This window comes from Euwallacea similis, chromosome 3 (assembly GCF_039881205.1).
Source record: "Euwallacea similis isolate ESF13 chromosome 3, ESF131.1, whole genome shotgun sequence".
In the NCBI taxonomy this organism is placed as follows: domain Eukaryota; kingdom Metazoa; phylum Arthropoda; class Insecta; order Coleoptera; family Curculionidae; genus Euwallacea; species Euwallacea similis.
In genome coordinates this window covers 1,432,209-1,453,287 of record NC_089611.1, presented here as the reverse complement: position 1 = coordinate 1,453,287, position 21,079 = coordinate 1,432,209, and the positions used below count along the sequence as shown (strand labels likewise).

Sequence of the window (21,079 nt, the reverse complement as noted above, 5' to 3'; positions counted from 1 at the left end):
AATGTCGACCATTTGCTTCAATACAAAGATTGAACCGTCAGTTCATTGACTCGCAAACTCTATGGACTATTTCGGGAATAGCTTCTAGATAGGTGCAACATTATTTTTGCTAAGAGGTCTTCCTCAGTATGAGTAGACGTTTCGTAGACCAGAGATTTGAGATAACTCCAAAGGAAAAAATCCAGAATGTTGAGATCAGGAGAATAGACGGGCCAGGCTACAGTATCTCCTCTTGAAATCCATCGGTACGTCAGTAAGTTTTTCAAATAAGAAATTAACGTATATTTTTTATTTTGTGAGCATATGTTTGTTAAGGAAAAAAGTTTGTATTAATGTCCTCCGCCTCCCCTTAAACTTTGTCAGAATATTTTTGGGACATCCTGTATTTAAAAATATGTGTTTCGTTTTTGCAACTAAACAATCGCACGACAGAAAATCGCAAGTGCGCGCTAAGCCTTAATCGATCTCTTTTTCCAAGAGTTGCCCAGTTGAGTTTAAATCTTTCATGGGTTTACCACACGCATTTTAATCGCAACTGCTTGATATTGCCCGCAAAATTTTTTGACACTAACACATGCGACTTCCTCTCGTGTGCGATAATATTTTTTACCACACCCGTGCGGCAGACCACTTTTTTCAGCTCACAAACGCGTGTGATAATGCCACCTCATCTCGCACTCGCAGTAAAATGATATTACGGAGCTAAAGTTTCGAAAAAAGTTAATGAAGAAAGTTTGAAGCTAATAAAATTCAAGATCTCGATTCTCGTTGGTCGCGATCTCTTTTTCTCCTGACTGAGTCTGTTTTTCGTTCGTTCTCCGAGCCTGACACTTGACAGGCCGCTTTGGGGTCCCGAGCGAACAGTTTATCAAACGGATCCCAAGCAACTTGGAATTTTATAATACGGACTGCAGACAGGTTTGGCCAGACCCAACTAAAATTATTATGGTCAAATTTCGTCTGTAGGGGGAGCAAAAAGTGGGCTATAAATCTAATCCTGAAACTGGGAGGAGAAATAAAAAAACAGATGGTTGAAGTTTGAGTTTGCGTTTCAGTTTCAGTTTCAAAGTATATAGTTGCCAACTAAAGCAGGCGATATTTTCTAGTCCAATTTCACACGACACGAGTATCTGCGACAGCCTTATCTCCAACCTAATCGGTTATTCCTGCCTGGCCTCTTCCTGACTCCTTATCATTACAATGCTCAGTACCGTAACACGTTTATTTGTTTCTTGCAACCTAACATTATTTCACAATCCTATCTCTAACACCATTACGGAGCAGTGAGAACATTCTTCGAGGAAGTATAAGTCTCTAGCACGCTCATCAACTGCAATCGTACCTCCAAATTGACATCATCGGGCAATTTCTTCATGAAGGGCAACAGCGACAGCAAAAACTTCCTGTTCCCCATGGGATCGTCATCCTTCTGCTCCTTTTGAAAGCTGACCAACTCCTCTAAGCACTTGGCCACCTTCTTCATAGGCGGTTCCTCTCCGAAACTCAAACCTGAGTTGAGATCGACGGGAGTTAGAGTCCCAGCAACGAATGGTTTGGGTTGAATGGACACGAATTGCATTTGTGATGGGGAGGCCGATGACACCTCCAAGAAGTCGCCGGAAGACGTAAGAGGCTTGGACTCCGACACTCCCAGACTCCCTTCCGAGTCTGTTCCGGCACTGTCTTTGCTGTCTTCGGAGAAAGCGATTCTGTTTTCTCTAGAATATTGAATCAATAACAATGTCACGGTGATTTTTGTGGTGAACTTGAAGTTGTAATGCCGAGACGAAAAAAGAAAACAGGATATTGCCATTCTCCAAAGAGGAAAGGAGAGATGCCGGGAATGATGAAGGAAATATTATTCTACTTTTTTACCTTTTGTGGATGTATGGCTGAAGAAACGATAGCTGATCCATGAACATGTACTTTTTGGTTGGATTTGAATAATTAGGAACACTTTTGACCTGGTCTTGAAAGCGCAACTGCCTGGCGAAGTTGTCTCTGATTGATTTCCATTTAACTTGCATATCTTTAACTGTAACGATAATGGCATGAGAATGTCTCAAAAATCGTTAAAGTTCAAACATTCCAAAATATTTTCGTTATTGTCGAATTAACGTTGTAGAGATTAGGAAGAAGGGCGAAACTCTAGTCACGCAGGTAACCAGAATAAGGGTAGACAGGTGTTTTCTCTTAACTTTACAACAAATAAGGATCCTGTAGATCATCAAATTTGACTGATTTTTCAAAATTAAGCAAGATAATTTTGAAAAACGTAGATTTATTAATAAACTAGGTCCTCAATTTTATTACCTCTCAAATCCTTCTCCGCAGGGCTGTATTCCTGCCATTTATCGTCAAACAGGGCGCCTCCGATCTCACCCCAGGCCGCATTTTTCAACATGTGATTCCCATGTCCGCTCCGGTTGTCATACAAACATGGCCGCTTCCTCACCTCCTCAATCAAGGCTGCAGGATTCACCGAAGGTTTGTAAATCATAGCCATTTTAACCGTATGAAAAATTTCGAAGGAATGATTCGCACATCACCTAACGCCGCAAAATGTCTATATTTACGTATTACGTAGTTACGTAGCGTCGCATTGGCCTCTGATTCGTTCTGTTTCGGATCTCGTCGTTGTTGCGTAGTTACGTTAAAACGCAATTTCTCGGCCCACTATGTGTGGGTGCGGCCGTTGTTAAAGCCGCAGGCAGAAAAGATGAAGAAGCAACGTTGTCAAGTCGCAGCAAGTAGTGCGGCACATAGGCAGCTTTTTAACTGTATTCGTTTTATTATAACGTGTGGTAACATGTTAGACAGGCGCAGAGAGAAACCCGTGGGCATATTGCCGCCCTCAGTGCGCGCTTTTCGGATGCCCGAATTCGCCAATCATCCATGTTTTTGGGGACGCTGAGTACAAGTCGCATTAATTTTTAAATTAAGTTCACATGAATCTACATGGAATCAAAAACCGTATATTGAGTGCACAATCACAGTGAATGTGTTATTACTATCAGGTTCAGTTGTTGATTATCTTTCCAAGGTTTATTTAAATAAAGAAAAGCAAAATTTTCTAAGCCATATAGCCGTCCTTCGAAATGCCGCCAACGTTACAAAGAATTGGCCCCATTTAAGTATGTCTTTTATTCACAATCACCTGACACACAAAGCACAGTAGCAAATGAAAGAAAAGAAAGGATTCTTTTCGGTTTCCTCCACAAAGGCAAAGATATTAGTGAAATTTTGTCTGACAGTTCAGTATAATGCATTTCATAGGAGGAAGGAGGGCTCTAATTTTTTAAAAGTTTCTATTTCAGCTACCAATTTTTTGCTTTGTAGCAATCGCAACATTTCTTTATAGAACAATTCAAATACTAAAACTGCCAGTTGTTAAAATTTGCCGGGAATCATAAGAATGTCAAATGCAACTTATTCGAACACGAAAAATTGTAATGGAATGAACCAAAAATGTCGAAAAAAATTCAAATAAGTTCAAACAGCCACTCATTTGCAACTTTTTTCTTTCTTTTTTTATTGTTTCTTCCCACATTTCATCATTCTTTTCTGACGCTTCTTCATCCAACTTTCACAGTTCATTTTTTTTTTCTTACAGTCTTCGAACTTAAAACGAACTAAAAATTGTTATTTCTGTTTTGTCCATTTGGTGCAACATGTCATTGTTTTCCAACTCAATTTTTCTTAATTAATTCACTTAGGGTCAATATATCATGATACTGCCAACTTTATCTAAAAAATATTTCCCATTAAAACCAGATAATTAACCAATGATATGCTCTAAGTATGTCGTTTCTATAGAAATTATCTTCTTTATAAAGTTTATCTAGACAGATTTTTTGATACTGGATCTACTAAACCTATCTCTGCTAACTAAAGAGTATAATACAGTAGAGTATAATATAAGTACTATTGTTTGTGATATTGTAGAAAAAGCATCAAAGGATTTTTTTCCTAAAGGAATTTGCTTTGCGTACCTACAGCTTCTTAGAGCATCTTAACACTGAAGGCAATAACTATAGACCATCACACATCGGTACTTACTAAGCACAGGTCCGTACTTAGCTATTTATGCTGTACTTCTATGAAATACAAATTGATTTTTCCGTAGATCCTTCTGCACAAACAGTTAATCAAGTTACATTACTTACATCTGAACCCGGACCTGCATTGAACGTAACTCCTTTTCTTAGTTCTCTGACATTCATTTCACCGGTTTTGAATTTCGACAAAGACGAGGTACGAGTGGGGAGGTGCACTCGGAGTTCTTTTGTAAATTTAATTCCAAGAATCGTGGGTCGGTCGTATGGGGCCCCGTAAAAAGCTGCCGGCAATATTTTTAAATGGGGTCCACCCCTATCTTGACACGAAGCATTAGAAATTCATATCTTGCTGAAAAAGTTTCTTCGGAAGAAAAGATTTTTTTCTTTATTTTTCTTTCTGTGGGTCAGTTTTACAGGCATAAAAAGCGGTTTTCCAAAACTGAAGAAATACTCAACAAAACCCTTAAAAGTTCTCTTTTTTACTATCCGATGCATTCATCGAATATCAGAGGCGAGCCCGACGGGCAATTCTAGGAAGCCATTAATAAAAGTCATGGAGAACTTAAATTACACAAACGGAATTCTTGGAATATCCCAGCGACCGACAGGACTCTGCTCCCACACCAGAGGTGGCATTTTTCGGAATTCGACTTGACTTGAGGGTACAAAAGTGTCGGCCCCCTTATTTATGGATATGTAGTAATCTTCCTAGAAAGGATCAGGAATTCGGTTTGTGGCTGTCCAAGATTAATGTGGGGCGCACATGTGAACAAGTGGTTTTTTTCATAAAGATGACGGGAAGATCGGATGGGTTTTAGCTTCAGTATCTAACCAAAGGTTTTTTGAGTAATAGATGCATATGTTTATAACGAACATTTCACGAAAAACTCTGGGTATATTAAAAAAATTCCTAGAGGTGTAAACCATTTTATAATAGTAGAAAAATGATTTGCCTCATTCAAACTGAAAAATTATAGGCCGGGTTCTCAATGAACATGGCAACTGATTCAAAGAGAAGGATTTCATTTAAATTCATTGAAACCTGAAGTCACTCGTAGATAATGACTTGTTCCACTAGCTCGTGATACAATAGACCTACTATTATAAGACTTATGAGTAATAAAATTTTATTGGCTGTATTGCCTGACCGTGGCGAATCCAAAGGAACAATTTGGAAACAATATTGAGCAGTTAGAAGGGTCAATAAAATAATGATTTGCTTTTCAAGGCGAAAACGTAACAAATTTACTGCCGCAGCGATATTTATGAAATAAGCTAAGGCAGTAAATCTACGCATTCACCGGGTAAGACACATGATATTTTCTAAAATTGATACTGATTGATTCGTTTTTTTCGATTGATGCAAAAAATCAGTTTCAAAATATCACTTTTAATGCCTAAACGGTCAAAGGGTTACTTTAAAGCCTAGGCATTAAAAGTGACATTTTACATAATATTTTGTGTCATTATAAGGACACTTTCAATTTTTGGACAATCGTAGGAAAAATATTTGGAATTTTTCATTTAGGGCCAATGGCTTTATGAAGTGCTGTAGCGTTACATATTCTTTATACCTATACAAGTGATGGAATGAGCAGAGGCGTATCACACAGGAATAAATATAACAGAGGTAAATAGTTAATACGCGATTTTTTTTTAAATCGTCAAGTTATTTGCAATAAAAGAATGTGACCCATGCAACATCTAAATGATTCCAGGAGTCGGCAGGGTCAGTTTACTGGTGTCCAAACAGGACAGGACACACAGTTGATTAATTTTAAAAAATTGAAAAATTATTACTTTTTTTGGACGAACAGTTACACGCCATAAGTTTTTATACACGACTGTATAGTTTTACATTTTCTCCATACTGCCTGAAATAAAAAATGTATTTACGGTATTCAAAAATAAACAAAAACCTACACTAAAGACATCTAGATAAATAAAACTCGCTTAACTAACAAAAACATTGTCAACTTTGAAAACAAAGATTTGATTTTCTCATTGTGTAATGTCTTCACAATTTACCATTTTTTGACATATGTGATAATTATTTACGGCTTTCAGTTTTACTGGAAGTAACTTCAACTTCACTATTTTAAAAGTAAGCTTCCAGATGCTTTTACCTGTTTTGAAACAGCATGCATTTTTTTTTGTAATTATAGTATATCATAAGTTATACTTGGGTTCAAAACAGCGGCGAAGACACTTTTTGAAAACATCAAAATGACGCTATATTTTCCATTTTTTTCATGTTTCAATTAATACGCAATTAAGTTGTAGTAATTTTACAAGAGATATGGGTACCTAAAACATTTTTATCAATAATATGCAGGTGTTATTACACATCAAAACATAACCGACGATAAATATGACGTCATTACAACATTTTTTAAAAGCATTTTGTGCAGCCATTTTAAATCCAAATATCAACTTGTGATACATCATTGTAAAGGAAATTGCATGCGTTTTCCGAATTAGTAAAAATAACTGAAGCCTTACGTTTAATAAATTCGTGAAGTTAAAATAGTTTCCAGTTAAACCAGAAATCGTTAATTTAACTGTCATAATAGGCCAAAAATATGGTACTTATTATTACCCGAACATATTACTTATTATCGTGCAAAAATTTAGGGAGACTTTACAGAAATACCCGGTATAGCACTGGATAGAAAACTGCAAGATATAAACTAGGATACTTTTCCGTTTTCCAGATTATTAAAAGACTAGCAACTAATTTAAAATACACCTAAATAAAATTACGAAAATGAAAAGGGATATTTTCAAAAATACTGTTTCATTAACTCCAATAATAACGGTTTATCATTAAAGAAAAGTGCGCAGTAGGCGATGGACCGTAAACGTAAGGCGTTGATTAAGCAATTTACTATTTACTACCAAACATCTGACTAACAGATGAACTGATCTCAGATGTACCTCTGATATTTCAATGCTTATTGGAGACTTTTTTTTAACGATCACCTTATATAAAAATGTCTTTTAAGTAAATGTAAAACACTACTTCTTTAACGATACCCTTACATTGTCTACGTGCTATTTCAATATCTGTTGAAACACAATACCAATAAATCTTGTGCACCTTACACTAATGTCTGCTTATTTATTACATATTTAATAATTAATACCATCCATTTGTTGATAGAAAATCAAACTAAATTACCTTTTTCGTCACTTGACAACGTTTCTGCCTAGCGAAACTAACCGCAGCCCGGCAACATCGCGACGGCCCATGAAAATCGACGAGCTCGACGGTGCTGCCGCCTCGAAGTGCAGCGGCCAGTCGCACAACTAGACTCTTAATTGAAAAACATGGCTTCTCTGTGTGTCTGTTTACGCGATTTCTCATTAAAATCGTGAATTTTTCCCGGTCTCCGCGCAAAATGGACAATAAAAAGAGTCCCATTCGACGGGCGAAACGTGCACCTAAAGTGGTCGAGGACAATTTCTGGGACTGCAGCGTCTGCACGTTCAGAAACACCGCGGAAGCCTTTAAATGTTTGATGTGTGACGTTCGCAAAGGGACTTCCACAAGGAAACCCCGGATTAATCCGCAATTGGTGGCCCAACAAGTGGCCAGCCAGTTTCTTCCGGCCACAAGCAGTAGTATTGGCACGAAGAAGGAGCGCAAAGACAAGAAAGCCCTGAAGAAACGGCGCCATCCGCCCCGGTTAAAGAACGTCGACCGGAGCTCTGCCCAGACCAGAGAAGTTACCGTAAACAGTGTTACGGTGGTTATCACCGAATATAAGCCAAAAATTAAGACTACGGAAACTGTGTCAAGTTGCAGTTCTTCAGATCATGGATCTCAGTCTGAGTCCAGCATGGATGCGAGGTAAATCTCTGTGCAATAATGGGAGCCCCCAACAGGACTTGTGGGGGTGTCAGTGACATGAGGACAATGACTTGCTCATAAGCATTTTCTCCTTAATAGCAGATACTATATGGGTTTCTATATGTATAGGATCAATGACCCAATCAATGAGTTCTTTATTAAAATGTTAATTTTCAAATCTTCCTCAGTATTTTTCATTCCTCAATGTACTTACCAATGTGACAAGTATGTTTAAAATTACATTAAAGCTACATAATTCTGACTTTTCTCTCAAATCTGTGGAATGGATTTATGATGTATTTTGGTGCACATACTGCATGTACTTTGAGGTAGTTTTTTAATATTTTCAAGATATTTACAAGGCACATATTGTCAGGTATTTCTAGAAACTTTCCAGAAATCTTGGTATACAAAAATCCATCATCAATCGACCCCTTACTCTAGTATGACTTCAAATTTAATTGGCACTTTTTATCTTGAATGTCCCTGACAATCAATAAGAGAGGAAAGTTGTATGAAGTGACAAAGTTCAAAATGTTAACATATGCAATCTGTATATCCAGTGACTATATAGGGTGGTGAAACAAAGAGGTATAGAGTTGATAAAATTACTTGGACATTTATATATATATGTATATGCTTTTTTAACTTATGAATTATCAAGCAAGGGCTCATTTAAATTTTAATATAAAATATGAAATTGAAATTAATTGTTTTGCTCCAGTATGAATAACAGGCAATGATAGGGGCCAAATTTGATATACGAATGAGATGACAATTTTAACAAATGTCAAATTTTGTTAGCCACATAAGAAATTTTTGTGTCAGTGTTTGACTTTGTGAGGTTAGAAATTTAGTACGTCCCTACTAGCATTTCAGATTTATTAAATTTTTGACCTCATTCATATATCACTGTCCATTACTTACACAAGGGCAAAATGATTTATTTAAGTGAGTTTGATTTTTAGTAAATTGGAACAGCATATAGACACCTAAATTTTTTCAAATATAAAAAAATCATGTTTTTCAAAAAAATAAAGAATTCATTCTCAGTATATCCCATTGCCCAGTTGTGAGTCCTAGTTTTAAATTCAGTTAAAGTAAAAAAATGAGTATAGAAAATTCCATTGTTCGCTATTTATTAATGATTTTTAAGTGGAGGTGGAGTCTAAAATGAAAGTATTCAACTGGGCTTAAGTGCCTTAATGTGATGAAATTGGCAAAAAAAATTATGTTATTTAAGAAAGTGGTTGTGTGTCTGCTCTTTGCAAATACTTATGTAGATAAGTTCAATTTTATTAAATGTCCACATCACTTCAGTTTACAGAAGAGTTAAAATGATAGAATTAATTGAATTTTGAAAATTACCAGCTCTATTACCAGTAAATAAATTTTACGGGTAAAATTACCAAAACTAATCACTACATACTAGTTCTGAACATTTGTATATACAGTAGTAGCCATAAATATGGAAACTTTCAATATTCTGGTAAATCTTCCTTCTGTGTTAAGCTTTTAAAGTTATTTATGTACTTTTAAAACATACACTATAATATGATCTAAGTGATTCACATATAGTGATAACAAAAAAACAAAATTTTAGTGCGGACAAGAGTATGGAAACATAACTTTTATTTAAATAACAAGTGAAACAATATTTGTTTCACATTTTATTTAATATTTGGCGGCTTATCCATCTCCCTTATTAACTACACAACACCACCTTTCGTTTATAGAATGAAGAAGTTTTCTACAAACGTTTACAGGAATTAATCCTAATTTTTTTTTTGTAAAACATCGAATAGATGTCTAACATTTTATATTTTTTCTTTGCTGATTTGTGTTCTGAGGTGTTCCCAAAGATATTCGATAGAATTAAGATCAGGACTCTGTAACGGTCATTCTATTTTAGGGATACAATTCTCTTCAAACCAATTTCTAACAAGCCTTGATGCATGCTTTGAGCCATTACCTTGTTAAAAACTCCAAAACAGCAATATTTCCTACAAAGCAAATGGAAGCATATTGTTTTGAAAAATGCCCTTGAACATGAATTGGTCCCTAGCACTTTGTACTTTAATTAATGGACCAATTCATCACGTAGGAAAAAGAATCCCAAATCATGATACTTTTACCGCCATGTTTTACAGTGGCTAAGTGATACTTGGGGTTGAATGTTATATTCTTGGGGGTGGTATCGCTCTACTCACTCCACAAGGCGGTATTCCACTTTTACTGCAATCGAGATGCTGCCAAGCAAATGCAAGTCTCGCCTTCCATTTTTTGTTGGAAATGAGTGGTTTCTTGACATTAACCCTACCATTTAAACCTCCAGCTACCAAGATTTTCCGCCCAATTCAACACTACAACACCCCGTCGTCTCAACCACCATTCAACACCACAATGTTGTGTCTTTTAACAAGACGTCTTTAAATATCCATCGAAATTAATAAAGTAATTTTTTCCATATCCTTATTAATTTACCGTACCACGCTCACGAAAATGTTTTAATATTTTTGATGTTGTTGTTGACAAGGCGATCAGGTTGCCCATATACTGTCGGTTTGGCTTCCCGCAAAGATTATAGATTACCTAAACTTCCGTCATCTTTACCCCCGAATGGCCATGAGCCATTTCTTTAGTGAGTTCTTTTTGGTCCTCCTTTTCCTGACAGTACCAACCGGTATCCCCAGCCCGATTGCCGATCCTCTTAAGATTTGTGGCAATATAGATACATATAATAAGTATCTATTATATCATTATTTATGTATGAAGGTGTTTCTCAGTCATCTTTATCTTGCATAGATCACGTTTAGGTCCGTGTTTTAGTTCTAAATTATCCCCTCGGTAAAATTACTGGAATAATAATATTTTGATCCCAAATCCTCCTTCTTGTGACCCTGAGTTCATTTTATGAGCCATTCCATTGCCATACTTTAAGCTTCAATGACTTAGATTAGGCTTAGCTTTTTTTAATTAAGTAAAATCTGTGATGTTTGACATGCTATTATAATAGCTTTTAACTGAGAATTCATTGATTGATATACATAACAAATAGTATCAAATCATAAGTGTTAATTTCGAATTATTAATACTAAAAATTCCGTTTCTGCATAATTTTGTCCAATTACCACTCCTAAAATACACTGCCGTACCAAAAAGTTGTTCAAGGAGACAGATTTATCAAAACTATTCATGATTAATCAACATAATTCGGATTCTTTAACTAGGTATGTAGTATATACTTAAGGACACTTGGTTTGAGCGTGTTTGGGTCGAAGTCAATGTGTAAATTTACAGTATTAGTAGGTAAGAGGTTTATGTAAATAGTAAATAGCTAGGTAAATAGTTTATCTTTGTGAATTACTTGTTTAATTATAATGTGTAGTGTAATATAATTTAATTTCTAAATCCAGATTCACGGCAAAATGAGATTTTAGGTAACTTAAAAATTAGAAAAAAATTAAGTCGCAGAGTGAGCAAATTAAGGTGATTTTAAGGAATTTATCTTAAATTGAAAATCTTATATTAATAATCATTTAGGCAGAATTGGGCGTTTTTGCCCATTTTCATTAGAATCTTATGTATAATTATTTATTGCGATCTACATACACTAGCTCGCAATAATCTTGGTACCCTTCTTCTATTGCCTATTTCTCTTATTTGGCCTTGCGGTCGATGTCGATGGTTCGCCTGGAGTTACCCATGATGTTTTACGCTTAAGATTTTCAAAATATACCCACTTTTCATCGCCAGTCACAATTCGATGAAGAAATGACTTTCTTTTGTACCTGGCGAGCAGCATTTCACAAGTGGGTTTTCGGTTTTCCTGCTGCCTTTCATTCAGTTCATGTGGAACCCAATTTCCCCCCTTCTAGATCCTTCCCATGCCTTTCAAACGCATGAAGACGGCTTCTCGTGTCACATTTAATTGATCTGCGAGTTGCGTTTCATCCTCATCCGATAAAGCTCGCAATTCGCTGCCTTCAAGCTTTTTGGGTGGTCTACCACGTTCTTTATTTCTCGCGTCAAAATCGCCACTTTTCAATTTTTGAAACCTCTCACAGCGCTGTGATTTACCAAAAGCATGCTCACCGTAAGCTTCGACAAGCGTTCGATGCGATTCTGCAGACCACCTCTTCCAAACCATCTAATGGCAGTTCCTGGTAGGGCACCCTGTATACGCTTGATGGGGGCTACCAAGACCATTGAAAGCCAGTGTATATTCCCTTTTGTAATATTAGACCATAGCACAAAAGACTGCTAATTCCACATCGATTTTGTTTAGTATAAGAGAATGTCTGATATTCAAAGCGTGCAAGTTTCCTATTATTGAAAGTACTTGTTCATTGAGGAAATTATGTGAATTAAAATATTACTACTACCAAGGTCGAGGCGAAAAATCTCCGAATATTCGATAAGAGTTTTGTTGTTATTAAATACGTTGGTCAATCTGATCAATCATGTCTCTTATTCCGAGGGTCAACATTACTGTACATTTTTGTGTATAATTTGATTAAGTGTGTCTAGTAAATGTGTACGCATTTGTACAAAAAAAAATATTTGTACTGATGATTCCAATGTCATTTGCAAACAATAAATAATTATTATTTATATAACTTTTAGTTTTATTTATTTCAGGTGCGCGTCCGCGTGGTGCGTATAGAAATATTAAAAGCAGCTGCTACCAAGCGATGTTACTGTTATATTATGAGGAGGCAATTACATAAGAGACCTGGAATACATAAAATTGCAATGGCTGCATTACTTTGCATAATAAACAATGGGACAAAGAATTTTTTATGGCCTCAGCGTGATTATTTTGACATGTCGCAATCAAAACCAAGGTCGGTCTCAGGCAGTTTTTAATAGAACAACTGCATAGAAACTGCAGTGTCTGCGTTGATGCATGATGGTTTGTTTTGTGTACCTGCTACATTTATTTGTGTAACCTAATTCTACAGGGCGAGTCGCAACAGAACTGACACAGAGCAGGTGCATGTAAAGGACCTCAAAGTATGTCGCTTTGTTGAATATTTTTTCCTACGATGAATAGTTGAGGAGATACTGACCTCCGAAGTTGGCTCCTAAGTAAAAATAAATAAATCGCGCTGATGTAATGCCACATTTAGCATATCTGTCACTTGCATGACTTTGACAAAACATAAATAGCTTACCAGTCAAAAACTATGTAGTTTAAGGTAAGGTAAGCTGATAAAAACGATGCGGTTTTTGACTGGTAATCACTTTAAATGTGGCTTGGTTCTATTCAACCAAACTGCGATTTTACCAAAAATGATATGGTTTTCGAAAAATTTTGAAGGCGAATAAAAGTCTCAGAATTAAATTTACTATTAAATGGTACTGTGCGTTCGTTAGTTTCTTTATAGATAAAAAAAATCTCAACTCTTAAACCTTTCCTTGCCCCTAATTCAACCCTTATTGAGTATCTTTCGATTCCACATTTCTACCAATTAATAAAGATGTTGACAAGAATAAAGCATGTTCCAAATTTAGTTGCTTTATGATGATGCATTACTAAAATATGCCGTTTTTTTTATAAATTTACAAGCCAACTTTGGAGGTCAATATCTCTTCAACTATTAACCGTAGGAAAAAAATCAAAATTGTCGTATTTTGCTGTATCGGTTCCGTTACGACTCACCTTGTACATTACGGAAGGTACATAATTGTATTAACGAAAACTACCAAGAACGTAATCGAGAGTACATGCTGTACGCACTTACCGATGTAAGAAAATACGCATTCGGTTGGTGTAGGGGAATACCCGCTCAATTGGTAGGTTCCTGATTTGAATTTTAATGAGAGCATTAGCTCCTCAGTCTGATGATTTTTGCCTGTAATAAGTGTTTTTGAATTGTTACAGACAGTCACCAGGTATTGCAGCTTCTAAATTAAGGTGAGTAATCTCCACCATCTGAGTCACTCTCCAATTCCTGAAAAATCACCTACTTGAGGATTTCGAAGAGAAGGTATTTACCAACAGACTTTGAGCCACAAAGCAGCTGAGCTCAAGAGGAATTTAATTTCAAAATTCCTAGGGATTTCCTCAATTACTCGATATTTTCAAAAAGTTTTGAATGTTTGAAGAAAAGATGCGAAAAAACGCTTGCTCTAATGGCAATTCCAATTCCTTCCCAAAATTGTGCTCAATTCTCGTGCGACCCATCGTTCTGCGACGTGCTTCGCAAGGACATGTAGCACGACCCGTCCGCTCCATAGAGCGATACAGAGTCACACCGTGGAGCGTAGAGCTGAAGCTATAGGCGATGCGCAGTGGGACACTGCAAGGGAAAATTGAGGCCAACAGTGCTGAATAATAATTCGGAAATTTTCATATCGCGAAAAGAACTCTTGAATATCTCCAGTCATAACATCTCTAAGTACCAATCGATTATAGTCCTGCGAACTTTGTTGATCGGATGGCGTGATAAGAGACGCTGAAAATCAAGATAACGAATGTGTAAATTTGTTATTTTTTTTATAGAGAAATTTAATGTCTCTGTAAACCAAAATGGCCTATCTAAGAAAAACTCAGAGACGCCTCCCTATCACAAGAATTGTGAGATTGTTGTGTCTCAACCAGGGTCTTAAGGAATAAGTACCTAGAGAGTAGAGATCTATGTTATCCGATTATTTCTACACTTACTTCCTTTACAATTTTCGGGATCCCCCTCCCTTCCTCTAAATCTCGACCCTTAAAGCGAGGAGAGGATGACTCTCTCATTACGTACCGCAAGCATCCGCTTTTTCGGTAAGTTTGCACCTCATAGTAAACCCTTCAGTCCTACAAGTAATATGGCACAGTAGAGTATAATCATCCCTACACATTTTGCCCTCCAGAAGTTTTATTCACTTCGATGTCATTTCCACTGTGTGTGTGTGTGTGTGTGTGTGTGTGTGTTCCACCGAAAGTTCCAGGATTATCCTTGGAACTTTCGCAATTCACATCGCTTTAAACGCTAGGGGTAGGTTTCTCAATTTGCTGACTCGGCTCTTCTTGCGTTAAAACTCTTTTAAATAATAATCGTCAGTTTAAAAAGTTATGGAAAAGTTACGCATTAAAATCCGTTTTTGCAGTGAGTCCTCTCCTGGCCCACTGTATGGCGGCAGGCGGCCCAGTGACAAGTGCGCGCCCCCACCCCCGAACAGAGCCGATCCCCGTTGCCACCCCTCGGCGGCGGCAACTATTCCCCACCCTCCGGCCCCGACGGACAACTTTTTGTGTTCTGTATATCCTAAAGAGGATGGACCCGAACAGAGCGCGTTAAAGCGATAGCTCGCTACCCGCTTGCTGCTCTCGCTCACTGGAAGCTGCAGCGGCAGCGGATTTCCGCTCGATTGTTTAATCTTTCCTTGTAGTTTCCGATGCTTGTTTTACAGTCTTACGGATCTATTATTGGCTGGTTTGTGTTTGCTTTGATTTTGCATTTAAGAATCAGCAAAATACGCAAGAAATTCGGAAAGGCGGACGGGTTTCTTGACATAACGGCGAAGAACCTTTTATTGGTTTTGCAAATCGAAAAATACAAGTCCCTGATGGAATTTTTTTGCTATTTTCCTATATGCTTTCTGGTCACAACCAGTTTTATTAAACGCAATCACGTCACGTAAAGCCGATTTTTTTACCATAAAGTTGAATAATTCAAAGCTGAAGCAGTAACAATGGCGGTCGTAATTTTTTATAACAATTTTTCATCAATATTAAAAATAAGCGGCCGAAATGAGGAGAGTAATGAAACATCGACATGCAGGTGGGTTGCGTGCGTCCGTCGATAACATGCCTTTCTTTGACTACTATCCGACAGTCAGTTACCATACCTGAGGCAGAGTTGAACAGAGAGTTTTAGCGGGCAACAACGCTTAACTCTGACTTTTTTGGACCGTCAATAAACCTCGACGAAGTTGGGAACTTGAAAAAATTACTTTCCCGGACAGGCGGGATTCAGACCGTCTATGTAAAGTTTGGGGGAGAGCACGCCAATAAGTCAGTTTCCTTAAATGGGGGCTGTTGTCCAGACGTGTGGATATCCTGGAAAGAATCCCCAGAGGAATCAAAAAATGTTCGTACTTAATCATCGGAAATTTCTGGGAAGAATGTTCCAATCAGAAAAGGTTGTTATGAGCGAAATCTCTTGAACAAACTGATGATCCCACTACGCCTCTGATATTTTTTAGGCAGCCAAAAGTCCGGAATTTTTCATTTTTTTCGGGTTTTAACGGGAGACAGTTTATTATGTAGAAATCCACTGGTGTGCACATCTAGTTTTCATAATAATCCTTTTATAACTGTTTCCACCAGAAATAGTCTTGATATCTATGTGACAATAATCCGTCTTGAAGCTCTGATTACTGGTACTAGCCTATCAGAAATTGGAATTTAACAATGTTTTAGATTTTAGGCAGAGTAGCCCCTCATGTAGCAATTATCTTATACGTGTCTAATTAAGACTACCATGCAGTACAGCCATTGAGCAACAGGACAAAGTCCTAACTATGACTACTTTTTACAGACTAAATTCCAACTGTAACGTCCATATGTCTGATATCAGTGCTAAATTTCTCCATCAAACGTCTCCCGGACTGTTCGAAGTCATGCATGTGCCTCCTCCGAGCGGAGCCCCGCCAGTTTGATTGACAGTTAAAAGAAGGCCCGATACTGGGGCGAAACGCGAACGCCACTCACAAAAATACTCGTATCAGGTGGCACTTTTGTTTTTTTGTGAAAGATTATGCATAACTCGCCACACAATTTTATTAATAAACAGTCTTTCCATCGTGCCCCAGAACCTCGTAATCAAACAAATTTTTAACTTAATTTAGTCCCCTCTCCCCAGTTTCCCTTCGCCGACTAACGTCGACGGTTCAGACTTTCACATTTTCTTCCATATTTTTCGAAATTTACTGAACAAACACTGGGCCTTCCTTCGTGCACCCCTTTCGGTATACATTATAAATCTAACTTTGCTCGTCTCACTGTACTTTAACGAGTATTCCGTCCTTTGCTAATTTGTGGAGCGAGTTCTAGTGCCGTCCTTGTCGAGTTTCAGCCCCAATTCCATGAAGTAGTAAGAGAGCAGGTGCTGGTTGGGCCCTATAGTTTATATAAGGTGAGCCTTGATACCCGGGGAATATGAAAAAGTAAAATATCTCAGATGTGCCTTCCTGAAGTAGTTTTGTCTGAAAAGCGGTAATGCGGTCCATAGTTAAGTGCACGAAAGTATTGAACGTACGGGTGGAGACTTATCGATAGGGGACATACAACCTTAAAATAGTCCTCTGCAACTCAAACCGACAATGGACCCATCTCAAAGATTGGTCTATATACAGAGTACTCGCTTCTGGAGCTCAACTATGGAGACCCCGGTAACCATAAGAGATACAAAGTCGATTAAATTGGGACAAAATTGCGCAAATTCAAAAAAATGTCGTTTTAAAATTTGGGAAATTTCGATGGTTTTGGAAGTATCCGGGAAACAACAGTTTAACTAGTCTCGTATCTTTTATGGGTATCGAAATCCCTGTGATTGAGTTCGAGAAACGGACGCCCTCTATCCCACTTTCCTACTGGATTATTGATGAATCTTAATATTATCCAATATTATCTCAACGCTAATAGCCAAAGAGACTAATCTTAGAGTAAGCTCGCTGCAGCTAAAATTGGTAAAGATATTACCAAGTCAAGAGTTACCATAGAAACTCATGAACCTTGGCTTGCAAACCCTAGGAAGCCATGAGACCAATCAGCATCCCTGTCTGAGCAATGTGTAGATGATAGCGATTCCCTTATTGTGACACAGATTATCGATCAACAATCCTAGCAGCCTCTTCAAAGGCAGAACATATTGTTGTACTTGGAGCAATTCGATAAAAAATTTCAAATCAAGCAGTTTCAGATCTGCAGATCTTGGAGGGCAAACCGCTATTTAGTTAGACAACTATTTTACCAATTAGTTTACAACTTTAGATATGGAACTATTTGGGTTCAGTTAACTCTAAAAGTTGTCACAGTTGCTTCCAAGTTGAAGCACTTGTAGTATAAAAGTTGCTTCAAACACTGAATAATGTTCTAAAAACCGTGCCTTCAATTAAAGATAATTTGTATTGTAGCATGTACTCGTAGAATAGAGCTAAATGAATTTATGGTATTCTTCAGAAAGACCATTATTGAAAAATCGACACAACACCTGAACCCCCGGACTATCCATCGATACCATCCTCCTCACCCCAACACTGTATCCTCATTCGTCCCTCTCTCTCCCTCGTATTATTAAAGCAGACACCCCGAAACGCAATATCCAGACGAATCCAGGCTCCCCGGCACAGATCCAGGCTCTATCGAACCATCCCCCTTTAAAGCTGGATATTTTTTCGTTAGGAAGATATAAGTGGTGTTTGTTATTCAGGTTTATTTTCATTTTTTCACGGACAAAGTTTTTGTTTTCTCTTTTTTTAGGAGGAAAGTTTCGGGTACGGGGAGAACGTGCTTTCATTTGGGGTTGCGGGTTCAAAGGGTCAGAGGATTGTTCTTTTGCTAAGAAGAACTGAAAATTCTATAGAGATGGAAAAGAAATGTTGTGGAAAGTTTAATACCGAATTTTCCTTTGATGAAGTGAAGGAGTTCTGACGCCGTGTTTCCACATTGTGGTCGGTTGTTTGCTGTTTCGGATGGAAGCTTTGGCACTGGAAGTAAGACTCGGCGAATAAGTAAACATAATATAAGTTTCAAGGTAAAAAGCAGAGAGAAATTGCAATTATCCGCGCCTCTCCCTTTTCGTCTTTAACAATACGTTATTGCCGTTTAAGCCCTCTTTTATAGAAAGTTCTTTAGGCGATACACCGCAGCAACGAAGGCCGGAAACTATATTATAGTAAGTTGCAAACAGTTTCCATCAAAAAACAAATCCAGACTTTTATTAAAAACCGGGCAATTAAAAGCCTAAGATTGCAATATACAACGAGCCATTTCACTTCCTCCAAGTTATGTTTATTTAGAGTCTGAAACAAAAATTCATCAGAGACGTTTCAAGATTTCTCATTTACGCGGCATTAATTTTAAAAATGTTAATTTATTTCCCAAGTTGTAAGAAGCTGCTTTTATTTGAAAGTGTGTAAATACTTTTTCCATAAAATAGTTCCCTCGCAATTTCCGCAAGTTTTCCACTTGGATGAAGTTCAGGCCTAAGCCTAACCACTTAAATTCCGTGGTGTATTGCCTAATCTCAAACAAAATCTAAACTTCGCCTAATTCCCATGCTACACTCAAACTTGAGGCTAAGATGGTGTTTCGAAGTTTCCTATACATGATATATTTTTCACCCTCATTTCCCACTTCAATGTGGGGGGATATAGAATGAGGAGCACAACTTTCCTTTTAAGTTAAAAGGGTTAAAAGCGCTGTAGGGAAACCCTAGAGAAATTGAAAGATTTTCAAAATTCGGTTCAGGTTCCCAAGAACCTTCGCTACGCACCGCAGACCCACGAAGTAACCCAGAAATCACAAAACTTTTTTGGAAAATTCTAAATCCCAATTTCCCAGTACCAATTTCACGTGCTGGACTTCCGCTGCCAGTTAAAATCACCTCAAGACTCACCTGAACCACGACCACATTTCAAAGCCACTTATACTTCTCCACTGTACCAACTCGGGCCAACCTTATTTATTTTTATATTTCCAAGTAAGCTGAAGTGACCCGAATGACTAAAAAAAAATTACATAACCCAACCCCTCACGCCGCTTTACGTCGCAGACATCCGTATCTCGTCTCTGCTAGAACTCCTCCAAAAAGACCCTACAACCCCAGATTTTCCCACCCCCAGGAAGGGAACACAATCACCTATAGAATTAGTTGCTATGTGGAGACCTCCCCAGGAACAGCAAATAACGGGTGCTGAGGTCCTGTATTCCCTTTGAGGCACCAAACAAAGCTTCAGGAAAAAAGGTTTAAATCGCTGTAAGGAAATCCTAGAGAATTTGAAAGATTTTCAAAAGCTAGTTCAAATTCCCAAAAACCCCTGATAGATCCATAAAGTAACTCAAAAGTAACAAAACTTGTTTTGAAAATTCTACACTCCAATTTCACTACTGACCACAAGGTCCACTACTGACCGAACTCACCTCAGAACGGATCTGAAATACGACACCTCGAAGCAACTTGTATTTCTAGTCGAAATTAATTTCGTAAGGTCCGAGTTAGTCGGAATTACTTTCGATGCAAGTTAGTAGGAATTACGAAAATAGTAAGGTTGGTCCGAGTTAAATAAAATAAGTTAGTAACACGGTTAGTTAAAGTGAAGTCGCTCCGAGTAAGTTAAGGTAAGGTCAATCGGACTTACTTAACTCAGACCTATCTTATTTATTTTGATATTCCAAGTAAGCGAGCTACTAAAAAAATTTACGTAACCCAACCCCTTAAGCCGTTTTGCATCACAGACATCCGTGTCTTGTCGCTGCCAGAACTCTTTCGAAAAAACCTCCTGCACTCTCAGCAAGAGACATAATCACTTCTAGAATTAGTTGCCACATAGAGACCTCTCCGGAACAGTAAACAGCAGGTGCTGAGGCCCTTCATTCCCTTTGAAGGCACCGTACAGACCTGCTAATTTATGCGTGTGTGTGTTAGCTTCGAGTACAGGCCATGGGGGTTGCGTGTTTTAATAGTGGTATGCAAAGCGGAATTAAAATAAATACGTCACAATATGGGCGTGTATCGTTGTACACCCGGAGGGCGGCATAGCAAATCGCCACATTAAGGGGGCGAATATTCATTGGTTGAATTGGAAATTCTTATATCGGTTCTATTTTGCCAAGTTGGAGAAATTTTCATTCTTAGAGCCAACTCATATATGTATTAGAGGAACCGTTATCCCGAATAACGTCGAATAATGTAGGAGCGTTATCGGGAACGGTCGTAATAAAGAACGTAGAGGTCTTAGCGGAATATATGGGATCATACGGGGGCGAAATACTACGGCGAGCCCACCACCCCCAACCCGACACCTCGGGTGGTCTGATAAGACTTTGGGGGCCTACAGTAGACCTGCACAGTTTTGGAACGCGCCTTAAGAGCTCCAGACTCGGGGAATTTGGAAATGTGAAACGAGGTTCCAACACAATTAATCTATTATGCGAAAATGTGCGGAATGT

The 21,079-nt window shown here is 37.8% G+C and overlaps 3 protein-coding genes across 3 annotated transcripts in view; 1 reads left to right on the top strand and 2 right to left on the bottom strand.

Moving 5' to 3' along the window:
* Nup44A (nuclear pore complex protein Nup44A) overlaps positions 1–21,079 on the bottom strand; it is a 240,627-nt gene that overhangs the window by 141,641 nt on the left and 77,907 nt on the right. The gene's annotated exons all lie outside the window — the stretch shown is intronic.
* Positions 1,042–2,687, bottom strand: LOC136419739 (uncharacterized). Its single transcript, XM_066406270.1, has 3 exons — positions 2,314–2,687; positions 1,876–2,035; positions 1,042–1,718 (listed from the first exon to the last, which is right to left on the bottom strand). The coding sequence occupies exons 1-3, from the start codon at positions 2,504–2,506 to the stop codon at positions 1,274–1,276; spliced, it is 798 nt and encodes a 265-aa protein (XP_066262367.1). The 5' UTR covers positions 2,507–2,687; the 3' UTR covers positions 1,042–1,273.
* On the top strand, positions 7,339–8,091 carry RYBP (ring and YY1 binding protein). The gene has a single exon (XM_066406240.1). The coding sequence runs from the start codon at positions 7,460–7,462 to the stop codon at positions 7,913–7,915; it is 456 nt and encodes a 151-aa protein (XP_066262337.1). The 5' UTR covers positions 7,339–7,459; the 3' UTR covers positions 7,916–8,091.